This window comes from Peromyscus californicus, unplaced genomic scaffold (genome assembly GCF_007827085.1).
Source record: "Peromyscus californicus insignis strain IS unplaced genomic scaffold, ASM782708v3 Scaffold_13__1_contigs__length_99412109, whole genome shotgun sequence".
Lineage (NCBI taxonomy): Eukaryota > Metazoa > Chordata > Mammalia > Rodentia > Cricetidae > Peromyscus > Peromyscus californicus.
The window spans coordinates 94,972,706-94,985,705 of NW_026294424.1; the positions used below are offsets into that span (position 1 = coordinate 94,972,706).

General features: G+C 41.9%; 2 protein-coding genes across 12 annotated transcripts in view; both read left to right on the forward strand.

Annotated features, from left to right (window-relative positions):
* The window catches only part of Pkd2 (polycystin 2, transient receptor potential cation channel), a 46,277-nt gene extending 40,996 nt beyond the window's left edge, over window positions 1–5,281 (forward strand). Inside the window, exons 12-15 of the mRNA XM_052735578.1 lie at window positions 103–220; window positions 487–650; window positions 2,377–2,524; window positions 3,038–5,281. Of these exons, the coding sequence (XP_052591538.1) occupies window positions 103–220; window positions 487–650; window positions 2,377–2,524; window positions 3,038–3,274 (667 nt within the window). The 3' untranslated portion in view covers window positions 3,275–5,281. The remainder of the gene's footprint in view (window positions 1–102; window positions 221–486; window positions 651–2,376; window positions 2,525–3,037) is intronic.
* A 3,607-nt stretch (window positions 5,282–8,888) lies between these two features.
* The window catches only part of LOC128108689 (THO complex subunit 2-like), a 34,354-nt gene continuing 30,242 nt past the window's right edge, over window positions 8,889–13,000 (forward strand). For all 11 annotated transcript variants that reach the window (XM_052735586.1, XM_052735585.1, XM_052735583.1 and 8 more), the window contains exon 1: window positions 8,889–9,109. The gene's annotated coding sequence lies outside the window, so the exon portion shown is untranslated. The remainder of the gene's footprint in view (window positions 9,110–13,000) is intronic.

Sequence of the window (13,000 nt, forward strand, 5' to 3'; positions counted from 1 at the left end):
GAACATGCTCTATGTCTCCCTTCCTCCTGCGTTCTGATGTTTCAGTGGTCAGGCTGGACCATGTACTGAAGAAATTCACCTCAATCCTCTCAAAACTTTCAGGAAAGGCCATACGGATGCAGAAATTGAGGCCATATTCACTAAGTATGACCAGGATGGTGATCAGGAACTGACGGAACGTGAGCATCAACAGATGAGAGATGACTTGGAGAAAGAGAGGGTGAGCACTTTAGGGGATGACTGGACTCGGTGTCCCCATATACTAATTACTGTTTTCCTTTTCCTCTCTCCCTACACCCTCAGCCTACACATTGGTAGCTTGACTATTCACTTTGTTTATTCTTGCTTTAAAATGTCAATCCATGAAATCACTGTAGAAAATCAGTCTGGAGGACAATCCATTTTCTCCTGGCCCAAGAACTTGGTAAAGTTTTTTGTGAAGTCTTGATATGTTGGCCCCTCACTGGAAGACTCCACATTCTTTAGGAGGACCTGGACTTGGAACATAGCTCTTTACCACGTCCCATGAGCAGCAGAAGTTTCCCGAGAAGCCTGGATGACTCTGAGGAGGAGGATGACGACGACAGCGGGCATAGCTCCAGGCGAAGGGGCAGCATCTCCAGCGGGGTTTCTTATGAAGAGTTCCAGGTGTAAGTACAAACGTTTTCCCATCTTTGTTGACCAGGGTCAAAACGAGATGACGCGACTTCTCAGGGAGTTAGACGTTCTCTTCGTGACGAATATCATTTCTTTCAAATAAGTTTTAGAGTATTTTTCTTTTCATGAAAGATCTTCATTATCAGAAATTAGGGAAGCAGAGAAAACATTAATATCCTCTGTGTTCCTTCCAACCAAAATATCTTAGCGAATTTTAGAGTCTGTGTTTCCTTTTACATGTGTGTGGCAGTGTTTTACACATCTTACGGCATAATACAGGATCTGTCCTTGAGGAGAATGTTCATTCTGCTGCTCCTCAGGGTTCAAGATGCCTGTCAGTTGCTGTCTCCTGTTTCCTGTTGGTGCTCTGCATGTTTATTTCTATCTGCTTTTGAAAGTGAGGTAATCACCTCTCTGTCATTATTATTCATGTATCCCTGTAATTCAAGAAGGTTCCGCTCAGTGTAGTTTGAAGCTGTTAGGTGCATACATGTTCATAACAAGTAAGTCTCAGTAGATCAGGCCTCCTTTCGCTATGTCTTTATCTTCAGTGAGATGCGCTGTGTCCCTCCTGAGAATGCAGCTCAGTGAAATTCTTTGTGCATCATAAACCAGCTTTTTTCTTGGTGCTTGCATTCTTTCTTTGCCTTTATCTTTCTGTACCTTCACTGTGGATGTCTAGATGTGCAGCTCTGAGTTGATCCTGCTTGTCGTTTTGAGTGTCTCGACTTTGCAGTGTTTCTCATCAAACCTGGGGAAAGTATGATTTGAAGATATGTTAGTCACGCATTTTTAAATGCCACAAGCTCTCACTTTTCTGTATTTGCCTTTTTGATAAATGATTTTCATTTGTCTTATATTCATAGGATTTCTAGACCTTTAAAAGGATTGAGTTTTTAAAAATAATTTTCAACAGCTACCCTTGTTATTATTCTTTTGTTTTGTTTTGTTTTTTGAGACAGGGTTTCTCTGTGTAGTCTTGGTGTCTGTCCTGGATCTCACTATGTAGACCAGGTTGGCCTCGAACTCACAGAGATCTGACTGGCTCTGCCTCCCGTGTGCTGGGATTAAAGGCGTGCATCACCACCGCCCGGCTAGTATTCTTATACTAGCATTTGAGAGGTTGTCCCCAGGTCACACGGTCAGTGGTTGTATACTGACCTGGTATGTGAGACACTCTTCAGTCACTAGGATCACAAGGAGAGGGGCCAGGGAGGGAGAATTCAAATTGTTGCCATTTGACATGTTTTAAGGCATTTAAATATTTTCATTCAAAATAACAAGATGTTGAAAGAGCATCCTATTTTCTAACAGTTTTATTAACTTGTAATTCTCTTTCAGGAAACATGACACAGTACAATTTCTGGTGTCACCTTAGACACCTATTGTATAGATGGATTGTACTTTATTTACATGATCTCCTACTGGTTGTTTAGCATAGCCACTATTCAGTGCTATGCTATGAAAAGCAACTCTGTATATGTGAATGAATTCTAATACAAAATGACATATATGAAATTTCATTTAGACACAATTTTATTGGCAAGAGGATGGAGGTTATCATTCCCACAAGCAGCTTATAACAGTTTGTCTCTAAGTCTTGCGAACCCTTAGAAAGTGTTTCCTGTTTCACACGGTCTTGGTATTTCTATTGGAAGAGTCAGGTGGGCTGAAGGACGAGGAGACGTGACCTGCTGTGTCCCATGTCGTCCCCTGCAGCCTGGTGAGACGCGTGGACCGCATGGAGCACTCCATAGGCAGCATAGTGTCTAAGATTGATGCTGTCATTGTCAAGCTTGAGATCATGGAGCGGGCCAAGCTGAAGAGGCGAGAGGTGTTAGGACGGCTGCTGGATGGGGTGGCTGAGGTAAGTTGTCGTGAGCCTCAGCTCACTGGTGGACAAGGTATTCATTGATAGAGATGGGCACCCATGACACCTTTCATTTGGAAATATTGAAGAAGAATAAAAACTATTTAAAGTTACATTTACATAATTCACAAATATTGTTTCTGTTCACTTTTATTTTCAGATTTTTTTTTCTCCTTAAACAGAAACATTCTTTAATTCTGTAGAGCATAAAGGTAGTCATCACATTTCATAACTCTTAACCTGATGCTTGTCTTCCTCCTTATGTAACCTTAGATCAAATAATAATCTGGAGGCACGACTCTTCATAATCCACCCTCTGAGAGTGCTACCAGCAGTGGGGGATACAATTAAGTGAAGAATTATTCCTCTGATTCTCAGAACTGTTAATGCATACTGTCTCTTACATAACTACAGCTTTTTTCAACTAAAATTCCTAACTCAGTTTCTGTGTAGATTATGTAACAGCATGCAGTGCCCTGGTTTCTGCCATGTCTTTGATTTCCTTGTTAGGATGAGAGGCTGGGTCGTGACAGTGAGATCCACAGGGAGCAGATGGAGCGCCTGGTACGGGAAGAGTTGGAGCGCTGGGAATCGGACGATGCAGCATCCCAGACTGGTCATGGTCTAGGTACACAAATGGGACTCAACGGTCAGCCTCAACCCAGAAGTTCCCGGCCTCCTTCCTCCCAGTCTGCAGAGGGCCTGGAAGGTGGAGGTGGAAATGGAAGTGCCAATACCCACGTGTAATAGTCCACGAGTGTTTGTATGTGTGTTCCTGAGATCCCAAGAGGTGGGTGTCAAGTAGGACAATGGCATTTACGGTATTTATATGCCCGGCTACGTGATGATGCTGGTCTTTGTGACTAATTGTTATAGTTTTCTGCACTTTTAATTTATTTTACATAAACTTTACCCATGATTCAAGGAAGATTGTTTTACTTTTTCTCATATGAGAAATCTAGATGTAAATACTGAGTTCAGAAGACAAAAAAAAAAAAATTGAAAGTACACCCAGTTGCTGCCTTACCCAAGTCTTAAAAGCTGCTCTGAGTTCATGTCCAGCCCCTGCAGTCAGCAGTGGCAGGCCTGTACAGTGCGTTAAGGAAAACCAGACATGTCTTTCCACTCAGAAGTAACTTGGGAGCTTACTGCAAACTTCCTTCTAAAAGAGGAGTCTTATTTCACCAACCTTTCTGGGGTGAACTTTTCTCAAAAATGAAGTAGGAGAGAACTCCAAAGCAAAGTATGGATGTGTAGCCATTGTTAAAATGTGTATGAACAGTTGAGGTAGATGTTAAGTGCTGTCCCTTTTGCTATTATATTCTGAGTTTGTGGGACTAACCATATCATTTATTTTTTGTATTATTTAGCTTTTGTTGGAAATTTGGTAAGAGAAGCCAAAAAGATAAATTATAGGATAAAATGTGAGAGAATTGGGAAGAGCCTTAATATGTCACTAAACTTGACTTTTCAATTCTTTGTTAGCATAGAAATTTCTCCGTTTTTCTTTCTTGTGTGTCTCATTTACAACTGAATCTAATATCAAAATAACTAATGAATAAGACAAACTTACTGAATATTTTAGTATGCAATGGAAGTTTTAATTGAGCAAATATGTACATGTGAAGCAGTATTTTAAGGAAGTTTTAAAATGCATAAAAGCTCTGTAAAAGTAAAGGTTTGACTTAAGTTGTATCTAGAATGTAGTTCTCAAGTATCCTTAATCTTATATTTCAGAATGTAAATGTATAATGCAAATTTAGTTCAGTTTCGTGTAAGGGGCCTCTAGTATTAAGGGGTTATCCATTATTAGACGGGATCAGCTAAAAGTTGCATATTAGCAATGATTTTCATAAGGTGAGGGTCTTACTAAATTTATGGGAGAAATCTCAATATATGTTGTTGTTGTTGTTAAAGATGGTCTCACTGTGCAGCCCTGGCTGTCCTGGAACTAACTTTGTAAACTAGACTGGCCTCAGACTCACAGAGATCCACCTGCTCTCTGCCTCTTACATGCTGGTATTAAGGGCATGTGTAACCACACCAGACTAAAACAATTGTTTTTAGAAAGTGCTGAATAACCTGGCCTTTTGAGAGCCATCAGGTAGAGAAGAGGTAGAAAAGAGTCCTGGGCTTTAGTGCTGTTCTTTAAATTCTCAAGCATTTATTTACTTCATAGGATACATCAAACCACCAACAAACTGCTGAGCAGGCAGGCCTTTCTAGCAGCTTCTACGGACACGAAGCATGTTGTGTCCCCTTAACGCCGATGGCACCATGTCTATCTTACTCTCTTTTAGATATGCTACGCTAATTTTTGTCTTCCTAGGTATTGAAGTTTGCATTCCAGGGTTATTGTGTGTATGTATTTATGTATGTGTACAATGTTGTTACAAGTAAACAAACTTCAATTTGAAGTGCATTCATTATGTGGTATCCATGTGTATCGACCATGTGCCATATATCTATTATGGTCACTAGAACATCTTTTTATGATGCTTATTATTATACTGTTTTTCATTTAACTTGTAAAATTTTACAGAATTCATTTTCTTTTTTTCCCTTTCACATATACGTTCATATATTTTTCTACTTTGGTCCTGGGAAGGCCAATCCTAATCTCTTTTCTATTATTCTCCTCTCTGTAATGGGCATAATTTAAGATATTATATATCCAAGGTTCTCGGACAATCAAGAATTTCCTAACTGTAATAATGTGTATATTACTTAATAAAGACTTGACATGGAAAGAAAGAGTTGCTTTTTATCATGGCATAGACCCTGGAAAAGTGCATTGTAGCTTGAGTTTTCCTGCCTGGCCCACAGTCAGGACAAATCTCTGACACCCGCCAGTCTCACAGTCACTCAGACCCAACCAAGTAAACTCAGAGACTTATATTGGTTACAAACTGTATGGCTGTGGCAGTCTTCTTGTTAACTGTTCTTATAGCTTAAATTAATCCATTTCCATTAATCTATACCTTGCCACATGGCTCATGGTTTACCGGCATCTTTACATGCTGTTTCTCATCATGGCGGCTGGCAGTGTCTCTCTCACTCAGCCTTCCACTTCCCAGCTCTATTCTCCTCCTTGTCCCGCCTATACTTCCTGCCTGGCCACTGGCCAATCAGTGATTTATTTATTGACCAATCAGCAACACATGGGACATACAGACCATCCCACAGCAGTGCCTTCCTTTCTGTGTCCAGTAAGGACACAAGTAACACATTTCTATACTTTTTACACTAAACATACATTTTTAGACTCTCAGAAAACCCATCATGCACAGTATTTTTTTCCTTTTCCTCACAGAAGTATAATCCAGGACAGACTCCAGGCAGGTAGACATTTGGGACATATAGGTAATAGGAATGGCAGAGTGAGAAAGACGGAAGAGGGAAAATGTCGGAAAGGGTATGTCGGTACACTGTTAATATTATTGGCTGCTGGAACACTGAGAAATAGTGTGCCATGCTCAATTCACAACTCCCCCCCCCAATAATGGCAGTAATTCTCTTGTACTAATGGTAAACAAAGCAACCCTTCTTGAGTTCTGGGTAAGGAAAAACTTGTAGACCTGATAGCTGGTACTTAGTGGGCACACTCTACAGGGATATGCCACAAAGGATTTGCCTGCATGATGTCCTAGGCATAATCATGCATGGTTCAGTTCCATGTGTTTTTATTCCCCTAAGATACAATGCAGACAATGAGTGGAGTTGTTTCACATGGCTCTTATCTATCACCCATACAGTGGAGGAGAAAATAACATTTACCTTAGTTACTTTCTATTGTTGTGCTAGGATAGATCCCTTGACCAAGGCAACTTACAGAGAAAAGAGTTTATTGGGGCTTACAGAGGGTGAGTCCATGACCATCAGGGTGGGGAGTATGGCACTAGGTAGGCAAGCATGGCACTGGAGCAGTAATTCAGAGCTTACATCTGGTTAATAAACATGATGTGGAGAGAGCTAACTGGGAATGGTGTGATTGTGTGTGCTATTGAAACCTCAGAAACCCCCTCCTTGCCCCTCAGTGAAATAAGGTAAGACTTCCTAATCCTTGCCAAATAGTTCTACCAACTGGGGACCATATGCAAGAAACCAAGCATGGCCAATATTGCTCAAAAAGCTACTATATGAACTAGCTCCACTCCTCTGCGTATGGCCAGAGGACTTGACATTGTTCTGCACAGATGCTTGCTCAGCAATGTGCATTGCTGCTCTAGTCACAATAGCTAATAAATGGAAACAACCTAAATACTCTTCAGCTGATAGATGAATAATACAAATGTGGTGCATGTATACAATGGAATAACATTCAGCTGCAAGGAAAAATGCAGTCATGAAATTTGCAGGTGAGTATAGCTCTCACCAAGCTGTCAGCATTAAAGGGTTGCTGGAAGAACAGAAGTAAATAATCTCCCACCCATGGCAGTGGGCCACACAAAAAAGACATAAAAGTCAGGGGCAGAACAGATGAAGAAGGGGGAAGAGAATGAAAGAGGGTAATGGGGGAGATGATCAAAGAACATATTTGTATGAAATTATGGAAGAACCAATTTTAAAAATAAAGAATAAGGAAAGCTGAGATTTTTGAGTGGTATTTTTCTGGGGGAAGTAAGATTTACCCTAAAAAAAAAAAAGTGCTCAGTTTTTTTCACAGTTGGGAAAGGTATCTAAATAGAAACAACTGCCTAGGGAATGGCCATGCCATTTATACAGTACCTATTGTTATGTGCAAAGCAATGTTAGAGCCTGGTGATGGTGGATAAAAAAAAAAATGTAGGTCCCTATCTGTCCAGAGCTTACTATTGAGACAAACAAACTTAGTTGCTGTGGGATGTCTTTCTGTAGGCTGTGAATATGTGTTGCTCTGATTGGTTAATAAACAAAGCTGTTTGGCCAATGGTGAGACAGAATAAGGTGAGGTGGGACATTTGAACTGAAGAGAGAGGAGAAGAAAGGAGAGTGGGACAGATGCTGTGAGCTGTTGCCAAAAGAAGCAAGATGTGAAAGTACCGGTTAGCCATGAAGCCACATGGCAGTGCGTACGTTAATAGAAATGGGCTGAGTTAAGTTGTAAGAGCTAGCTAACGAGAAGGCCAAGCCATTAGGCCATACAGTTTGTAAGTAATGTAAGTCTCTGTGTGTTTACTTAGGTCTGCGCAGCTGCAGGACCAGACAGGACACAGGAAAACTTTCAACTACACTTAGTGTCAGGAAAAAAGATGCGTATCTTACTTGATTTTATGTATTATTGCCTGTTGTTTTATGACATAGCAGTTGGATATACACATATATGAACAATGATTTTATATGCAGATCGCAATAGAAATGGTAATTTTCAGAGATAATTTCAAAATGAGTTCAAATCTTAATGTGTGTTTAAACCCTAATGTCTTTTTACATTAAAAAGAATTTTTTTGTTTTTGTTTTTTTGAGACAGGGTTTCTCTGTGTAGTTTTGGTGCCTGTCCTGGATCTTGCTCTGTAGACCAGGCTGGCCTTGAACTCACAAAGATCTGCCTGGCTCTGCCTCAGAGTACTGGGATTAAAGGCGTGTGCCACCACCTCCTGGCCTTAAAAATAATTTTAATCTAAAGAAAAAAAAAAGTATAGCCCTCACCTTTCATCAAAGCTTCTGCTTTTCATAGCCGATGGAGACCATGACAGAAAACCACAACTAGTCAATATCCCCATAACCCCAGTATAATTTCCAATAGTTTTATAAAATATTTCCATGTTTCTGTCAAGATGCATGCGTCCTTCAGATTAAAAAAAGTTTTAGTTTTAGCCAGGCAGTGGTGGCAGCGCATTCCTTTAATCCCAGCACTCAGGGGGTTCTCTCTGTGAGTTCAAGGCCAGCCTGGTCTACAGAGCAAGATCCAGGACAGGCACCAAAACTACACAGAGAAAGCCTGTCTTGAAAAACCAAAACAAAAAAAGTTTTATAAATAGCTTTAAGAGTTTGGTTGGGAACAAATCTTTATAGCAGTTGTGTGCACTGAACAATTTTAGTCATGCTTCCCTAGCTTGTGGCCTGTTTTGTAGTTTGGAGACTCATTAGCATATTTGCAGAAGTAAACTGAATTCTCCCTTTAACACACTTCCTGATCTTCCATCAGTTAAATCACCGCATGGTTTTCCCGAAATTTCACGGAACTGTTTGAATTGAGCATTCCCTTTCAAATGAAACTGCGAGCGACCCCAGAGTCAGCATCAGGGAGGTGTTTTCTAACAGGAAAGCTCTCAGGGCCAGGTGACCTAGGTTACCCCAGTTCAGTTCCGCCCCCCGCTTAACCGCGGTCCAGCCGCGCATGCGCAGAGGGCACGCCGAGGAACCGCTGTCGCTCGGCAGTGACGTCAGCCAGGTGCCGGGGAGCTGCTGCCCGGCTCTCCACGAGCGTCGCTCCGTCGGGCCGGCTGGGTCTGGTTGGGTCTCCGTCGAGCTGGGTCTGGTGGACGCTGAGCGGCGAAGCCCCTTCCCGAGCCGCGGCCTCGAGGCGGTTCCCGGCGGCCGGGCCCGGAAGGCGCGGGTCCGACACGGCCGCGGACGGCGACGTGGGCCGGGCGCGAGGAGGTGAGTTCGGAGGGCGAGCGGGCGGGCGGGCGTGGGCAGCGGCCTCCATCCCGCTGGGCCGCGACTGGACGCCCACCCGTCCGGAAACACGCCGGGAAGAGCCGGGACTCCGAGGCTTTCCCGGGCTTTCCCGGAGGAGGCGGAGGCCATCAACTTCGGTGTCATCAGGCGCTTCCTAAGCCTGGGCTTTTGGTGGCTCCTGTTGGCATCACTCAGTACACAGAATGCCCACCTGACGGGCAATAGGTGGTGTCCGGGCAGTGAGCTTCGGAGAGTGAAACTGTGTCCCAGGTGCAGTAAAATTAGGAGCGGGAGCAAAAGGGGTGAAGAGATTGAAAGTATTACTGGGAGCGGTTTCAGTGTTCTTCTCACTGTTGTTAGAAGTACTTTTCTGTAATATTCTGAGGTTGTAGAAATGATGGGAACGGGGGTGGCGGGGCGGGTTGGGGGCGCGCGATTAGATTAGTTTAGGTTCAAGAAAAGGACGGAATACCAGGCGTTTAGGAGTGTGTATTGCTGTCTCTGGGTTTGCCTGATGTATTGACCCTCAGAAATTTAGCACCTGTAGGACCTATTTTCAGGATCACATTTATAAGCAAAATCAGAACATCAGCTGTGTTAAATTAACACTGGGAGTTATTGTTAATTCTTCACGCAGTGCAATAAACGTAGCCAAGATGTTCAGACAAGAACACTGGTTGTTTAGAGTGCTGAAAATACTACTATGTATGCTTTTAACAAACGTTAGGTATGTCTCCATGATATGCTCAAACATTTGGCAGGAGTTATTCTTTTGGATGCCTTTTAAAAGACGTCTTAATCTTGAAAACTCATTCAAGTACACACATGCTTCATCTACTCTTAACAATTATTTTGATACCAACAAGCTCCGTAGTTCCAAGAGAGGACATAGAGATCAGTGGTTCTTAACCTATGGGTCACCACCCCTTCAGGGGTCAAACCACCCTTTGAACAGGAGTCACCTAAGACCATCAGAAAACACAGATGTTTACATTACGATTGATAACAGTAGGCAAAATTACAGTTATGAAGTAGCAACGAAAATAATTTTATGCTTGAGGAACATGAGGAACTGTATTAAAGGGTTTCAGCATTAGGAAAGTTGAAAACCACTGACAGGTAAAAAAAAACAGAAGAAATTAAAAGAAAACACATGACAAAACAGACCAGGACAGTGATCTGAATGAAAGATTCTGGCATTATGAAAATAAACCATATAGGTCGATTTTAATTCACACTATTGCTAATATAGAGAGCTGTGTGTGTAAAACATACCAAATACCTATATATCAGAACCAGCTGGATGGAAATAAGGAAAATGTTAATTGGCTAATAGTATAAGGTTTCCCTTCTTCCTTTTTTTCCCTCTCACTCAAAATAGGTCTAAAACCAGTAGACTAAACCATAGCAAAGAAGTTTTTGCCATATTGTTGCTTAAAATTTTAAGACATTTTAGTTTGTCATTTTTCATATTGAGATATTCATTTATTTCCTGAATTAATTCCTTAATGTGACCCAAATACTTTTCATGTTAATCATAATACTGTCACCTTTTATTGGACAAATTCAGAAAGAGCCCATATTTCATAAATACACTGCATGGCAAAGAAACTAATCATTTTAAATTAATAATTTCTCGTTGTATTGGAAACTGTTTTTTAAATTGGTGTATTTTATTGTATGAGTGTTCTGCTTGTGTGTATGTACACCATATGTGTGCCTGTTGCCCATAGAAATCAAAAGAGGGCATGAAGTCCCCTGGCACTGGAGTTACTAATGGGCGTGAATCACTGTGTAAGTTCTGGGAATTGAATCCCCGTCCTCTGCAAGACCAGCCAGTGTTCTTAACCACTGTGCCATCTCTCCATCCCCTGAAGCCAATTTTATAATATTAATTTGGTGAGTGTGTGATATATGTATGCATGTATTTGCAAGTGTGCTCACCCACATGTTCCTTGCCAAGGCTGGGGTCAACATGAGGTGGCTGTCACTTTCCACCTTTTTGTTTGTTTGTTTTTTATTTTTGAGATGGGGTCTCTTTTTTTTTTTTTTTTTTTTGGTTTTTCGAGACAGGGTTTCTCTGTGTAGCTTTGCGCCTTTCCTGGAACTCACTTGGTAGCCCAGGCTGGCCTCGAACTCACAGAGATCCGCCTGGCTCTGCCTCCCGAGTGCTGGGATTAAAGGCGTGCGCCACCACCGCCCGGCGAGATGGGGTCTCTTAATAACAGTTTAGGCTAGGCTAGGCTGGCTGGTGAACTTCCTAGGTGTGCCTGTTTGTACCCATCTCCATCCTCCAACTGTGGGGTTACAGATGTGTGCTCCCGGTTTTTATGTGGGTTCTGGGGATCCAAACTGAGGACCTCATGCCTGAGCAGCAAGCATCCACTGAACTGTCTCCCAAGTCCAAAAGTCATTTTTGAAAGCCCAGATTTTACTTTCAGTGCTTCAGTATTTCATCCACAAATTGGAAAAGTAGCGCCTTTTTTCAACCTGAGTTTCTTGATACATTCCCACAGAAGATCACTGATGTCTTTTCTCACAGTTTGTATAGTTACTCATCCTAGAACCTGGTGGCTGTTTTGAAGAACACCTAATTTGACACCATAAGACATAATTATTAAAAAACTTCTAGTCATTTCTTGGACAATGAAGTTGTTAGAAAGGTACCTGGTTTGGGTACCACAAGGTGACTGTTTTATACTATCCAGCTAATTAAGCTTTTTTTTCTTTAAATTTTATGTGTTTGAGTGTTTGCTTACATTTATGTATGGGCACCACATACATGCCTAGTGCCCTCAGAGGCCAGAAGAGGGTGTCAGATGTGGTGAGGTGATATATTGTGTCCCCAATAAATTGTGTACCCTAATAAAACTTATCTGAGGATCAGAGAACAGAACAGCCACTAGATTAGACATAGAGGCCAGAAAGTGGTGGCATATACACCTTTAATCCTAGCATTCCACTACCACACACTTCAACCTCATCAATCTCATGATTCTCAAAAGGCTTCCGGATAAAATGTTCTCTCCATTTCAGTGTGAGTCCTCTGTTAAAGTGTGTTAAACAGTATCCGCTGAAAGCACTGTAGACTTTTTTTAAGACTGTTGTCTAGGAGCCATATCAGTAGGGTCTGCAGTGAAGAGAGGGTGGGTAGGCTCGACTCCAAGTTTGGGATGGGCAAGAGGGAATTTATAGCTAAGAATTAGAGTTGGGGGGTCAGTGAATAGAAAATGCCTAAGGGAGATTCTGTCTAAACTGACTTCTAAAAATCCTTACTGAAAACATCCCAGAGTAGTTAGACATCATTTGGGGAATAGTGGAAGATAAGGAATCTGCCCTTACTGTGGTTGTGATCAAATACGAAGAATGAGTTCCAGGGTTCTTATTAAACTGATTCATAGAGTTCTTTGCTGAAGGTGAATTTAAAAAGGAAGGTTATATGTGGCCTAGGAGGAAAAAGTTTGGTGTCTAACTCCTGGCCAGACAAAAATCATCATCCTTATCCATCAGGATCCACACTGGAGTCAGAGCTGGGACTGAAGCAGCCCTTCAGCTGTGCTGCTGTTCTCCACCCACTCACACAGACGTCCTCACGCTGCCTTGCCAAGTGGCTTCATGTATCTGTCATCCTCACAGGAAGGGAAGAGGGTGCTGACATATGTCACAATTGTGGCTTACAGAGCTTCTCACTTACTGTGGCCACCATTGCCTATTTCTATTCTCCCTGCTCAGCAGTGTTCTTACCTGTTCATACACAGATCTTGTGAAAGTTGATGACATCTAAACCTACTGAGCCTAGCAGTTACTTGACTTAATGCATGGACTTATTGAGCATATATGCTATATTTAGTCCATAGAGTTCCTTCAAAT